Below are 13520 nucleotides of genomic sequence, written 5' to 3'. Positions count from 1 at the left end.
TCCGGTCCTCCTGCAATCCACAGTTTAGCATTTGTGTTTAAAGGGATACCTGACACCGTAGAACCATGTCCTCAGATTCGCAACACTCAGCTTTGGAACGCTACCCTTTGTGTATGCTCATTTCCTCTGTTCTTTGCCATCAACCCTTTCTGAGCAAACAGTCCAGGAATCTGACTGGGTGCTGTTGAATTAAAAAGTCCCTGATTCTCACAGATGACTCTTCTTTAGGAAATTGTTACTATACCTCTGAATAGTTTTCTGCCTTAAGTTGCTTATTCATTGATTAGGCAATCAAGGAATGGTAAGGCTTACTAGGAGTCCATATATTGAAAACTTAGAGCTCTAACAAGATATGGTGATTTTTAGGTTCTCATTCTTTTATGAGAACGTGGAAGAATATGTCCTTATGTATGAGGACAAAATTAACTTGCTTAATCCTTGAGGCTGCACATGCTAAATTAGTTAGTTTTGTGCCGCTACTGTTGGATGATGGTAATTATGGGGATTAATTAACCTTTATTAATCAATGGTGCCACCTGGTGGCCGGAAAGTACATTTTGTGGTGCCCATGCAGACCTCACCAGCCTGTTTTTCTTTGACATAAATAACTTCAGTAGTATTTGAGGCATTTTTAGTACTGAAGTTTTGAAAAATGCTTTGCTTGGTTTGTTGAAAACAAAGTCATGGAATACTATAAATCCAACATGGCAAATCGAAATGACTCCTGTGTTCTCATTTTTTAAAATGATCTCCGTCAGGATCAGTTCAGTTCAGTTGCTCAGTCATGTCCAACTCTTTGCGACTCCATGGACTGCAACACACCAGGCTTCCCTGTCCATCACCAGCTCCTGGAGCTTACTCAAATTCATGTCCATTGAGTCGATGATGCCATCCAACCATCTCATCCTCTGTTGTCCCCTTCTCCTCCCGTCTTCAATCTTTCCCAGCATCAGGGCCTTTTCAAGTGAGTCAGTTATTCGCATCAGGGGGCAGCAGGATACTAGGACCTAAATGATACGTAGTGAACAATTCCATATGACCAGTGCAGGCGTGTCTGTCTCGTCTCCCTTCCTGGGTTTCACCTGGGTTATGACACTCACTGGGACAGCTGGTGATTTCATTGCTCCTTCCGTCTGACTCAGAGGGTGATCAGTCTCCTGCTCATTCTGTAGTTAGGGCATGGAGTGATTCTTAACTGAGGGGCTCATGGTTGGGTCTTCCTAGAAAAGGTAAAAGTTCTCAAAAGGAAGATGTACTGCAATGAGATAACCTGAAAATACGGATGAATACATTAGAAAGTTGAAATTCTAAAATTCACTTTTGGAAAGCTGAATTTTGAAAGTTGAATTTTAAGTTGTTGTTGTTTTTTAATTGGCAAGGAAAGTAAACCTAACCCCATTATCTCCTTGATTAATAGTATGATTTTGCAACAGCTTTGTGGTGGGGTTTTTGCTGAGCCAATCTGTGTCTTTCCACTTTGTTCCTAAAAGTTTAGGTTGGCGAGCAGTAGCTGAACTTGAGTACAAGGGAAGAAAATGCAACTCAGAAACTTATCAGGCTTAGCATAGTGATCCTGAGGTCAGGATTTCCTAATATGGACAACCTCCAGTGACCTCTTTTGGTTTAGAGAAATGTCTCAGTTTGCATGGATATGTTTCTGTATTAAAGAACAAGAATCAAAGACAAAATAGGAACTTGCTGTGAATCTGATGCTTAGGTAAATCTGCTTTCATTTCTGCACTCTTCTGCTCCCCAGGCTTAAAGGAACATCCCTTTTGATTAATGAGGTAGCCTAAAAAGAGTATGGTTTTCTTCCTAACCCTGTCACTCTCATGGAAAAGTTAAATATTTGGATTCACAAAAAAAGACTTATACAGGGAATGCATTCTGAGTGGGGTCAGAGTGAGATTAAATTCATTTTTCATCCCTGGATGAGGCTAAGTATAGTGTACGGTCAATATATTTTGTTAGTTTTGGAGATTTTCTTATTGATTGGAAGAATGCTCTCCAGTGTGTGTTCGGATTAGTTTTGGGTCTAAGTTGCTTGTGATGGCCTCTGGCGAGATAGAACCTCTGCTGTGGCTCACAGAAGCTTAATGCCGTCTCCCACAGTATCTCGCCATGACTTCCTGCCAGGGCTGCATAGTTAAAGTGTGCATGTCTAGACTCATACAGGTCCTTAGATCAGTGTCTCAAAGACGTTTAGTTTCAACAGTTGGGTGTGTATGTTTATGTCATCTAGTAAGTTTGAAAAGCTGGCACCAATGTCCAAGTTTCTCTTTGTGCCTTTTTGAGCATGACTTCATAAATCCATGGGATGAAATTATATTTGTTCCATAATATTGCTAAATGGAGATTGCATGGTACTAACTCACTTCAGTCGTGTCTGACTCTTTGCAACCCCATGGACTGTAGCCTGCCAGGCTCCTCTGTTCATGGGACTCTCCAAGCCAGAATATTGGAGTGGGTTACCATACCCTCCTCCAGGAGATCTTCCTGACTCAGGGGTCAAAACTGCATCTCTTACGTCTCCTGCGTTGGCAGGCGTGTTCATTACCACTAGCGCCCACCTGGGGGGCGCAAGTGATGTGATGGTCTCTGGCAAGATAGAACCTGTGTTGTGGCTCACAGAGGCTTAATGTCATCTACAGTATCTCGTAGTGGAGACTGGATCTGATAAAATGCATTCAGTCTTTTAATATGCCTTTCCTCTTTCCATTTCCCAGCTCCCACAGGAATTAGGATTGATTTTAGCTTTTATTGCCTTTTACCCACTAAGACAAAATCCTATATGAAAAAAATCATTTTTAAAAAATTCATTAAGTATTTCTTGTCCCTTGTATGCCAAGTCTCTGGCGAAGTGGTATGAGAGATAGAAAGATGATATCAGATGTGGGCAGGCCCTGCCCACAAGGAGCCTTGAATCTAATGAAAAACAAAATGATAGAAGGCATACAGTGCGTAACTGCTGTGTTATGTATTATTCAAAGGGAAAGAATAGTTCTTTCTAATGGAAAGTTTGGTAGGGGAGGAGGAATTTGAGATGAGCCTTGATGAATTATGAGTAGAATTTTTATATGCAGAGACAGAGAAAGGATTCAGAAGAATGGCACATTAAAGACAAAAGGTACAGAGCCAGGGAACACACAGGAAGTGTTTAAGAAATTGTGCAGAATCAAACTTTAATAAGAACAAAGGGCTGGTGTAAGGCAGTAGCAAGAAAGAAAATCAGAACAGTCAGCAGGGACCACGTAGTGGGATCTTGAAATTATAGGAAATGGGATTTGTTTTAATTTGATAGTTAAGTCGTCTAGCATTTCTCAACTGGAAGTGTCACTTTGAAATCCAGCAATATTCCTTGGTGTTAAAGACAAATTAAATATAACCTATTGCCTTAATTTATTTTGTGTTGCAAGAGCTGCCGTGTACCATGTTGCTCATTTACAGACCATCTTCATCTGGACCAGGGTTTCTTCACTGCAGCCCTGTTGACAGTGTCCTAAAGTTGACATTAGGACAGTCCTGTGCATTTGGAAGATGTGAAGGCAGCATCTCTGGCCTCTGACCCCTCAATGCCAGCGGTGTCCCCTTTCACCCAGTTGTGATAATCAGAAATATCTTCAGTCATTTTCAAATGTTGTGCAAGGAGGGTGGGGGGCAAAGTTGCCCCCGTTTGAGAACCATTGGTCTAGACACACGTATTGCATTTTGTGGTATTCTGGGCATTATTAGACTCTTAAGATTGATGAATCTGAGTCCCTTAGGCATTCAATTTATTAATGCTTGAATTTTGGAACTAGACGTACATCTGATCTTGGGATTTACTGTGTTGGAGTAAAAGTGTTGAGCTGGAGACCTGGATTCTGATCTTGGCTCTGCCACAAAGAGGTGGGATTACTTGGGTGAGACGTGTCCTCAGTAGCCCAATTACTCATCTCTAAAATCACCAGTGCAACCTCTAGGCTCTTTCTTAACTCTGATTCTGTGTCCTGATTTCAAATTGACCCCAGGGCTTTAGTCTTTCATTTTTAGAAAGTTAGCACAACCAGAATGAATGTGTATATTAACCAATAAGGCTGACTTATTGGTCTGACTAATAAGGCTGACTAATTTTTTTTCCTTAGTACTTTAGTGTACTAAATACTGTGTGTGTGTGTATATATATATATATATATTTTTTTTTTTTTTCCCTTTTCTAGATTATTTGAAAAATCTCTTAGAAGACTCTGGAGATTACAGAGACACTCAAGGTAAATGATTCCTGTGGTCTCATGTGTTAGAAGTTTTTACGTTACATTCATTTGGACCTAGAAAGTAAAAATGTAACAAAACCCATATACAAAACTATGTTTTATTCATAATAAGCCTTTTTAAACTCTGTTTTGGGCAGATGAAGATAGAACTAGATAAAGTCTTAGTGGCCTGGAAGCAGGTGAAATTATAGGGGCCAAAGATGCCCATGGCCAGGCAGCCGTGAGAACCAGCCCCCTGAAAGGGTGGTCCCAGCATGCTGTGTGGTCAGGAAGCTCCATCCTCCTGGGCTCAGTCTGTCTGTGCCAGGGTGCATTCACCTTCATCTGCAACGTCCTTTCAGGATTTAAAATCATGAGTCCATGAAGTGACCAAACAGTACAAATTAGAGGTAAGGTATAAAATAATCTATTACTCTGGGGCTGTTTAAAGATGGGCATTAGCTTTGTCATCCTTCCACTCCTTACCCCAATAGTACATATGGGGAATAGTCTAATACAGTACAAGGGATTCATTGATATTCTTGGGATAATCCACTGTGTGTGTGTGTGTGTGTGTGCACACACGTATGCACGCAAGTATGCCTGTCTCTCTCTCTCTTTCTCTGTCTTTCACACACACACACAGGGATTTAATTCCATTTGGGATAGTAGTGTTTTTTTCTATTTACTCCCAAACTACCTCTTTTAAATGTCATCTACAGAAACACCCTAGACAAATCCATCTCCACTCCATTCATCTTATGAATTTTGATCACATTCTTGTGCATCATCCTTTACATTATCAGATTACAAAGCTGAAAGGTCTTTAACCCATTCTGTAGAGACTCTTATTCATTCTGTTAGTCATTTTACTTCTTTTTCTCTAACATTTTCTATTCACAAGTGTTATGCTTTAAAGGGTGCTTTGTTAAAGGAAAAGATTGGAGTGGGGGATAGAACATGCTTCTTGTCTTTGGTGAACGTGATTTAGTTGAAGAAGGACGTCTGTGATACCCGTCAGGTAAAGAACAAAGCAGATAGCTTTAAAGAAAGAATGCGCTGAGCAGTGTAGAATCATTTGAAAGAGGGAACAAAGTGTGAGAATTGAAGAGGCAGAGTTCTACTTAGAGAAAGGTGGAACCAGAGATGAATTGACTGGAGATGGTGGACGAGAGGAAGAATGGACATCAGGAAGATAAATATTTTAGACAGATTTGAACAGATCAGGCGTCAAGAAAACATCTGTCCCAGGGCTTCTGCCTTCAAAGAAAGTGCATTGTTAGGTCCATTTTGCCAGTAAAACAGAGGCAGGGCAGAGATTAAGGAGCTTGTTTAAAGGAAATTACATATTTTTGCAAAGACATGGCTTAGAATAAGCAGTGAATGGTGACATATTCTATATGGCCAGAGGCAATGCAGTGCAGTGATGAGATTGCCCAAGGGCAAGAGAAAATGAGACTGTTGATAATATAGCTTTGGAAGGTGAGCAGAAGAGTTAAAGGGACAGAGTCACACAGGGCCTTGTAAAGGGATGACATGGGAAGAGTAGGGTTGCAGAATGGGTGGGAGACATCAGAGCCTGGAGGCCAGGTGACCAAAGAGCAGCAGCTTTAGTACTTCATCCATTCATGAAATCTTCAAGCCTTTGTCCCTGTCCACTGGGAGTTCAGGCAGGTCAGAAAGCAGGGAATGTGTCTAGCCTCACGTCTTGATATCTTCCATGATGAGTGCCAACTGCAGTAAATTCCAATATGTGGTTGGAATCTGTATAAGAAGATACTGCTTTCCATGAATAAAGGTGATGATAACACATTTATTTTTGGTTGCACTGGGTCTTCGTTGCTGTGAGTGGGCTTTCTCTGGTTGCAGTGAGCAGAGCTACTCTTCATTGCGGAGAGCAGGCCACTCATCGTGGTGGCTTCTCTTGTTGCAGAATACAGGCTCTAGGCGCGCAGGCTTCAGTGGCTGCAGTATATGGGGTCAGTAGTGGTGCCACACAGGCTTAGCTGCTTCGCGGCATGTGGAATCGTCCCAGATCAGGGATCGAACCCATGTTCCCCGCATTAGCAGGTGGATTCTCATCCACTGTACTGCCCCATAATATATTTAAAGGCTACAGAAACCTCCAGGGTCGATACCAGAAAGAGTATCCCTTAGAAGGTATAGTTAGTCCCTCAGTCATGTCCAACTCTTTGTGACCCCGTGGACTGTAGCCCAGCAGCCTCCTCTGTCCATGGAATTCTCTAGGCAAGAATACTGGAGTGGGTAGCCATTCCCTTCTCCAGGGGATCTTTCCAATCCGTGGATCAAACCTGGATCTCCTGTAGATTACCAGCAGATTCTTAGCATCTGAGCCATCAGGGAATCCCAGTAGGTATAGTAGCTGGTCCAAAAAAAAAAACCTCAAACCTTTTCCAGAAATCGATTTAAAAAAATAATCCTTTCATTGACAGTTACTGTCACTGGCACACCAGGCTCAGGAGAGTATGCTTCCCTCTCGAACACTCTGCCAGTTTTTCTCCGTGGAAGTGCTGCTGTCCTATGGGAGAGCTTTCTTTGTGGGGATTGCTAATTAGCATTGCAGGATATTTAACATCCCTGGCTCCTTCCCAGGAAGGGCCAGTGGACCTTCCCATCATTGTGACAAACAGAAGTTATCTTACACATATCCAGGCATTCCCTAGGGGAACACTGCTGTCTTGTATTGAGAACAGCCATGGCCCAAAAGGAGACAAGGGACACTTTTTCCTTTATATGTATAATGAAGATGGTAAGACTGAGTGAGACATTCAGAAACATTTGATATAAGGCAAAAAGTTAATAAAAAGAATAAAACACAGGTGAGGCTCAGTAACCCAACTCACAAAATAATGTGTGTAATTTCCTAAGATACAGTATGCTTCCATGTGGCATTTTTCCCTCTTGGGATCAGACTAAGAGAAGACAGCAAAGCCCTGACCTTTTTAAATCGAAGGTTCTCATAATTCTGGTTTCCTATCCCAGGATCCTCGTCTGTCAAGGCAGTTTATCCTGGAATGGTCCTCAGCTTCCAGTTAAATCCTATTCATATCCTTGTGGTCTCCAACAGCTCAAATCTCAGTGCAAAACAATCCTGACTCCCTGCTGCTGATGTGCGTGGTCTATAATGTGTCTTTTTTGGTTTTGGCCAGACTGCATGGTTATCGGTTCTTGGCTCCCTGATCAGAGGTTGAACCCGTACTCCCTGCAATGGCAGTCCTAACCATTGGGCTGCCAGGGAATTCCCTATAATGTGTCTTCAGAGTCTGTCTTTGGCTCATTTCTTTTCATAAGTACTGTTTTTGCCTGTTTTCCCTTGGTTTTGCTCTCATCGAACTTCACCATGTGTATTTCTGCCCACGCACAGTTAACTGAGCTCTTCCCCTAGCTGTCTTGTTACTTGGAATTGGTCAATGTTGCATTTCATTGGTAATGATGGTGATCAAATGCCCCTTCTGTTCCTACGTGTTTTAGATGCCCTTGCTGTTGTTATAGAGGTAGCCAACCACGCCAATGACACCATGAAGCAAGGAGTAAGTATCTTCATTTCAGTGGCTGTTGTACTGTTGTGCCTGGGAGCTTATGCCTTCATATGCTCTGCATTCTCTTTCTGTAGGACAACTTCCAGAAACTTATGCAAATTCAGTACAGCTTAAATGGACACCATGAAATAGTTCAGCCTGGACGGGTGAGTGTTCTAGATTGCCTTTCACAAGCTTAATACAATGGATTTAGTCACCATTTGTAACTATTTTCATTTGAGTTATGAAAATAGGTTTTTTGTTATCGTTAGTCTTCAGTGACCCCATCTGGATTAACTGCCTTCATTCTGTCCTTTAAAAACATGCATGATTGAAGTCACTGAAACAAGAAGTCCAATTCAATTAGGAGAATGGCAATGGACCCCACAGAGTATCTGATTAAATAGGATTGTTTTATTGTGTAATCCTAGCTGACCTCACACAGCGTTAAAGACAATTTCATTTCAAATCTTTAATGTAAGAGTGAATTTTGAGAGGAGGGGAAAATTATTGGTGTTCTGATGCTCTTCCTGGAGCACAAAAGTGGCTGAGGGAATGAATTCAGGAAATTTACAAAGTGCAATTGTCAGGATGTTGGCTCAGCCTCGGGATAAAGTACACACTCAGTCAGTTACATTTTAGATCACATGGTACCCCTGGGGTCAATATTGGCTTTATAGAATTCTGCTGGCTTATTCAATTCCTAAATGACTTTAAGGGTTTTAAAAGAAACCATGGCTGTAAAAAGCCACAAGGAAACTATGCTACCCAGCCTCCACACAAAACATCTGGGTAAAGAAGGTTGAAAAGGAAATTACATGTATACATATATTGTAGTTGTGATGGTACTAAATGGGCGTTCGTTTGGATGAATCAGGTTTTTCTCAAAGAAGGAATTCTGATGAAGCTGTCTCGGAAAGTCATGCAGCCCCGAATGTTTTTCCTGGTAAGTGGCCATGTGTGTTGCTGTTGAACCCAAGGCAGGGGTAATTGCTTAGGGAAAGGAGACCTCTGTTCAGGCCAGATAAGCTTGGCACATTCAAATAGCAGTTTTAGTGGGATCTTTGACTGTCTGGAGTGCTTATTTGCATGTCAAGTATAGGAAACAAAGTCTTGTATGGCGCATAAGTAGAAATTTACTTCCTTTTTGAATCTAGTTTATTTCATGCCTGATTTGGAAAAATTGATTCTGTCGGTGTTTTGTTTTGGCAGATTATAGTTCCTTAGTGGGATTTAGAATTCAGAAAATGTCAAATTTCTTATAGAACTCAGAAAGCGCATTTTCCAGAAATGGCCTTCTAGTGATATACTAATAGAACATCCTAGGTGGTTCTGATTTTATAAGCAGAATCTAAGTATTTTATTGAGAGAGTTTGAAGCAAAGAGGTAATTTTGTTCCTTTATTCCTGTGTCTTAGCGGTATCTTTGTAGATAAAATTTCTTGCTTTACTTTGTCCTATGAAATGTTTCTACTTTCAGTTTAATGATGCCCTGTTGTATACAACACCAGTGCAGTCTGGGATGTACAAACTGAACAACATGCTATCATTGGCTGGAATGAAGGTCTGTGCATCTGTTAGAAGATATATATATATTTTTTAACCCAGATGTATTTAGAGAAAAATCCCTACAATGATAATTTTCTCATAATCCTTCTCTCTCCTGTCTCCATGTGTTCCTGTTCATGTGTTCACGTATTCATTTTTTCCCTCGTATATTAATTTAGTTACAAGATATTTCCTGAGAACTGCTATAAACAAAACATGTTAATGACTTAGTGAAAAATACAAAGATGAATTGAAGCAGGATTCTTTTGTCACCACCTTTGCTCTAAACCCCCATGAGTTTAGCAACTAGTGGGGAAGCAAATACACTGCATATCAATACCTATAAAATAGATGGTAATAAATAATCACTGTAAAGGCACAAAGTTTGTGCTCAGAAAATAAAGAACGGGTAGCTTTTCATGGGACATGGTGGAGGGATAGTTGGCAGTGAGAAAAGAGTGAGACTTGAGGAAGTCTTTGGAGGAAGAGCCAAGAATCTTAACAGAGTACGTCACATCTGGCCACACTGAGATGTGGGGAAAGGCATTTTTGGAAGAGGGAATAGGGTGAGCAAAGGCCTGAAGATGGGAAAGTTGGGCCTTTGAGTATGTGGGTGTTTACATTCTTCTGGAGCAGATGAGGGAGAGCACTGGGCAGTTTTAACTGCACATCAGAGATGAGGTTTTCCATAGGAAATGTCTGCTCAGTTCGTTTTGCTTTCTTCCAGGTCAGAAAACCCACCCAAGAAGCATATCAGAATGAACTTAAGATCGAAAGTGTAGAACGTTCCTTCATCCTCTCAGCCAGGTACATTTTACAAATACATATAAACATTTGCCAGTATTACAGGCTCAGATATCTGCAACATTTTCCACATTAAGGTTAACAACTAGACTTATTTTTCCCCCTTCTTTTCTCTCCTAATACCATGCAGTTTACTTTTTCTTTTTTAAATTTATTTTTATTAATTTATTTGACAGCGCCAGGTCTTCATTGCAGCATGTGGGATCTAGTTCCCTTACCAGAGGAACGAGATCCCAGCCCCTCAGCATTAGGAACGAGGAGTCTTAGCCACTGGACCATCAGGGAGTCCCCCATGCAGTTTACTCTTGATTTACCGTGTAGGGGGAATGTCTGAGAGCTGATACAGTAGGATGCTGGAAGCACAAATATTAAAATGTCCCTCTGAATGGAGTAATAATGCTAAAAAGTGCTTTGCCAATCATTGTTTTTGAAGTGGGTATTTCAAATCCTTCTACAGTGATATGCAATGTTTTTTAAAACATCTAACGCTTTATATTTTACAAGGAAGTTTTCATGTAACATTCCAAGGTCATAACAAATCTATTGAGGTAGGTGTCATAAAAGTGAGGAAGACCAAGTAACAGAAAAATTGAGTTGTCCATTGCTGGCAAAGTCAGGATATGAACAGAACTTTTTTTGGTTTTAATTCTGTTGTTATTTTAATACCACTTTGCCTCTAATAGAAACCTACAGTGATTTACGTGTACTGCAAAATATATGACCATAATGTAAATCAAGTGCTGAGGAAACCTGAAACTGTATGACTCATACAGGTACATTATTCAGGTTTGGCTAGGTGCCAGGAGTGGCTGTCTGGCAGGATTTGACTGGTGAAGGGAAAGACACCAACAGCTCTAGCTTGCTCGACTGCCAGATCTGGATAACAAGTCTGGGTGGCTCTCAGACTTCACCCCGATGTAATCAAAATAGCAGCAAACCCTTACATGGTGCTTACTCTGTACTCGGGACTATCCTGAGTACTTTCTGTGTATTAATTCATTAAATCTTCACAATAACTTTTTTAGGTGAGTTACTACTATTATACCCATTTTATGGTGAAAAAAGTCAACCAGCTATTAAGTAGCAGAGCCAGTGGAGCTGAAATTTGGATCTGACACTAAAATTCATTCTTTTAACTGTTCTAATGTTGCCTATGTCCGTGGATGTCAAGGCCTCAGACCAAATGTGCCAGCTTCCCAAATGAGACCACAGGAGCAGCTCCCTGGGTCGTGTCACTCTTCTGAAATAGAATGGCCGCTGCTGTCTGATACTAAATCTCAGGATGCCAGGAGAAGACAAACTCTTGTATTCCGGGTTTGTCACGTGCTTCCCAGATACTGGCTAGAGCAAGCAGAGCTCTGTCAAGGGAGGGAGTACTTGAAGCATCCTCTAGATCAGTATTTAAAATGTGAAAGTAGGGGACTTGCCTGGTTGCTCAGTGGTTAGGACTCCACGCTTTCACTGCCCAGGGCCCAGGTTCAATACCTGGTCGGGGATCTAAGATCCCATGAGCCGAGCCGTGCAGCCAAATTTTTTTTTTTTTTTTTCAAGAAAGTGAGAAAAAAGTTTGATCACCTGAAACTATGTAATTTTTCCCCTTTCTTTTCTTTCTTTCTTGAAATCGCACAAAAAATGCAAAGAATATCAAGTTCTGGTATATCAGGTTCCTGGTGAATACTTCAGCTTGGTTCTTAAAATCAAGAAATTTATTTTCAAAGATCCAAAGAGGAAATGCTTATAGGGAAGTTAAGTTTTCAATTGTTCTTAAGTTTTCTAACTAAAATGTGCTTTGATAAACATTCTGTTTATTAAAAATTAAACAATTCAGAAAATGATGGTCAGTCTTTCTTTCTTTGGTTGCCTATCAGTTATATATCTAGATTATGTGTGTTTTTATCAGATCTGGCTCCTAGAATGATCTAGTAAGATCACTGAATTTTTAAGTGTGATGGGAAACTATCCAAAGGTTTTAAGCCAAGAATTGGTGTGACCTCATTTTTCATTTTTAGAAAAGCACACTATCTGCTCTGTAGATGACAGGCCACCAGAGGCTAGAGTAGAAGTTGGAAGACCGGATAGGAGGCTGTCGATGGTGAGGTCTGGACTATGGTTAGTCTGAGGTCTGGCCTTCAGTTAGATTTGATGGAGAAAGGGCAGTTAGGGATAGCCTCCCTCAGGTCCTGTGTCTGTTGAGGTATGAAGGGTAAGTAGGAGTTAGACAGCTTGGCAAAGAGAAAAAGAGGGGGCTCTTGGCCACTGGGAGTGGTGGGAATGAAGATCCTGAGGTGGAGCAGGCGGCGTGGCATGTTCAAAGAACTGAAAAGCCACTGTGTCTTGAACATAGCAAATGAGAGGGAGAGTGAGCCGAGATAAACCTGAAGGGACAGGGAGAAAAATTACACAGAACTGTCTTGTGGATTTTGGTGTTTAGCCTAAGAGCCACAGGAAACCACTGGGAGGTTTATACAAAGGAATGATGTGATCATATTGGCATTTTAAAAAGAATATCTGGTTACTCTGGGGAGGATAGTTTGAGAGGGAACTGAAGGCGGTGAGTAGTGGGACATAGGAAATGAGAGAGGCAGTAAGATTGAGTCTTTAGCTTGGACAGTGTATCAGGTTGCTGCGATAGGTAACTGGGAGCTTTGGGGAGAAATCAGGAATTAAGGTTCAGAGTGGGAGATCCCCTGGAGAAGGAAATGGTAACCTGCTCCAGTATTCTTGCCTGGAAAATGCCAAGGACAGAGGAGCCTGGTGGGCTCCAGTTCATGGGGTCTCAAACAGTCAGGCGCGACTGAGCAGAGGCACACAGGTGCATATTGAGTGAGTTGCCTATAAGTCATCAGCCAGCACAGAGGTAGTTTATGCCAGGAGCTGGATGTCAGAAGGGAGACTGGACTGGAGGCATGTCCTGGGGAGTCATCAGTTTAGAGGTGGTGACTGAAGGCAGCAGACTGACTGGGAGTGCGCAGGGAGACCCCAGAGTCCCCTGGTTAGATCCTTTAATTCTTCCAGTCACACATTAGTCATCACCTCTGCAAAGCCTCCTCTGCTACCCAAATAAGGTAGTTTACTATTTTTGCGTTACTTATCTACTTCACCCTTACTGTATTGTACAGTGATTACTTGTTCTTAGGACTCACCTCAGTTGGGTGTCAGCACTTGGAAGTGAAGGGTACTCTTGTGCCCAATTCACAGCATTATGCCTGGGCCATAGGAGGCTCCCATAAATGTTATACAAGTGAACTGAAATGGTGGGGTGTTTGGACCCCAGAGTAGCATCCCACAGTTAACACAAGAAGGCCATGGTGTGTCAGGTCGAGCACCCAGAAATCCCTTCTATTGGAGAATTTTTTCCCTTAGAAATTCTTCCCAATCAGTGGTGAAAAGGTGCTTGG

At 41.5% G+C, this 13520-nt stretch overlaps 1 protein-coding gene across 2 annotated transcripts in view; it reads left to right on the top strand.

Annotated features, from left to right (window-relative positions):
* The window catches only part of FGD6 (FYVE, RhoGEF and PH domain containing 6), a 104115-nt gene that overhangs the window by 78508 nt on the left and 12087 nt on the right, over window positions 1–13520 (top strand). For both annotated transcript variants that reach the window (XM_069584218.1, XM_069584219.1), the window contains 6 exons: window positions 4200–4250; window positions 7725–7783; window positions 7867–7938; window positions 8649–8717; window positions 9251–9334; window positions 10046–10125. In XM_069584218.1, the coding sequence (XP_069440319.1) occupies window positions 4200–4250; window positions 7725–7783; window positions 7867–7938; window positions 8649–8717; window positions 9251–9334; window positions 10046–10125 (415 nt within the window). The remainder of the gene's footprint in view (window positions 1–4199; window positions 4251–7724; window positions 7784–7866; window positions 7939–8648; window positions 8718–9250; window positions 9335–10045; window positions 10126–13520) is intronic.

Source organism: Ovis canadensis, chromosome 3 (assembly GCF_042477335.2).
Source record: "Ovis canadensis isolate MfBH-ARS-UI-01 breed Bighorn chromosome 3, ARS-UI_OviCan_v2, whole genome shotgun sequence".
NCBI classification, from domain to species: domain Eukaryota; kingdom Metazoa; phylum Chordata; class Mammalia; order Artiodactyla; family Bovidae; genus Ovis; species Ovis canadensis.
This window is presented reverse-complemented; position numbering and strand designations above follow the sequence as displayed.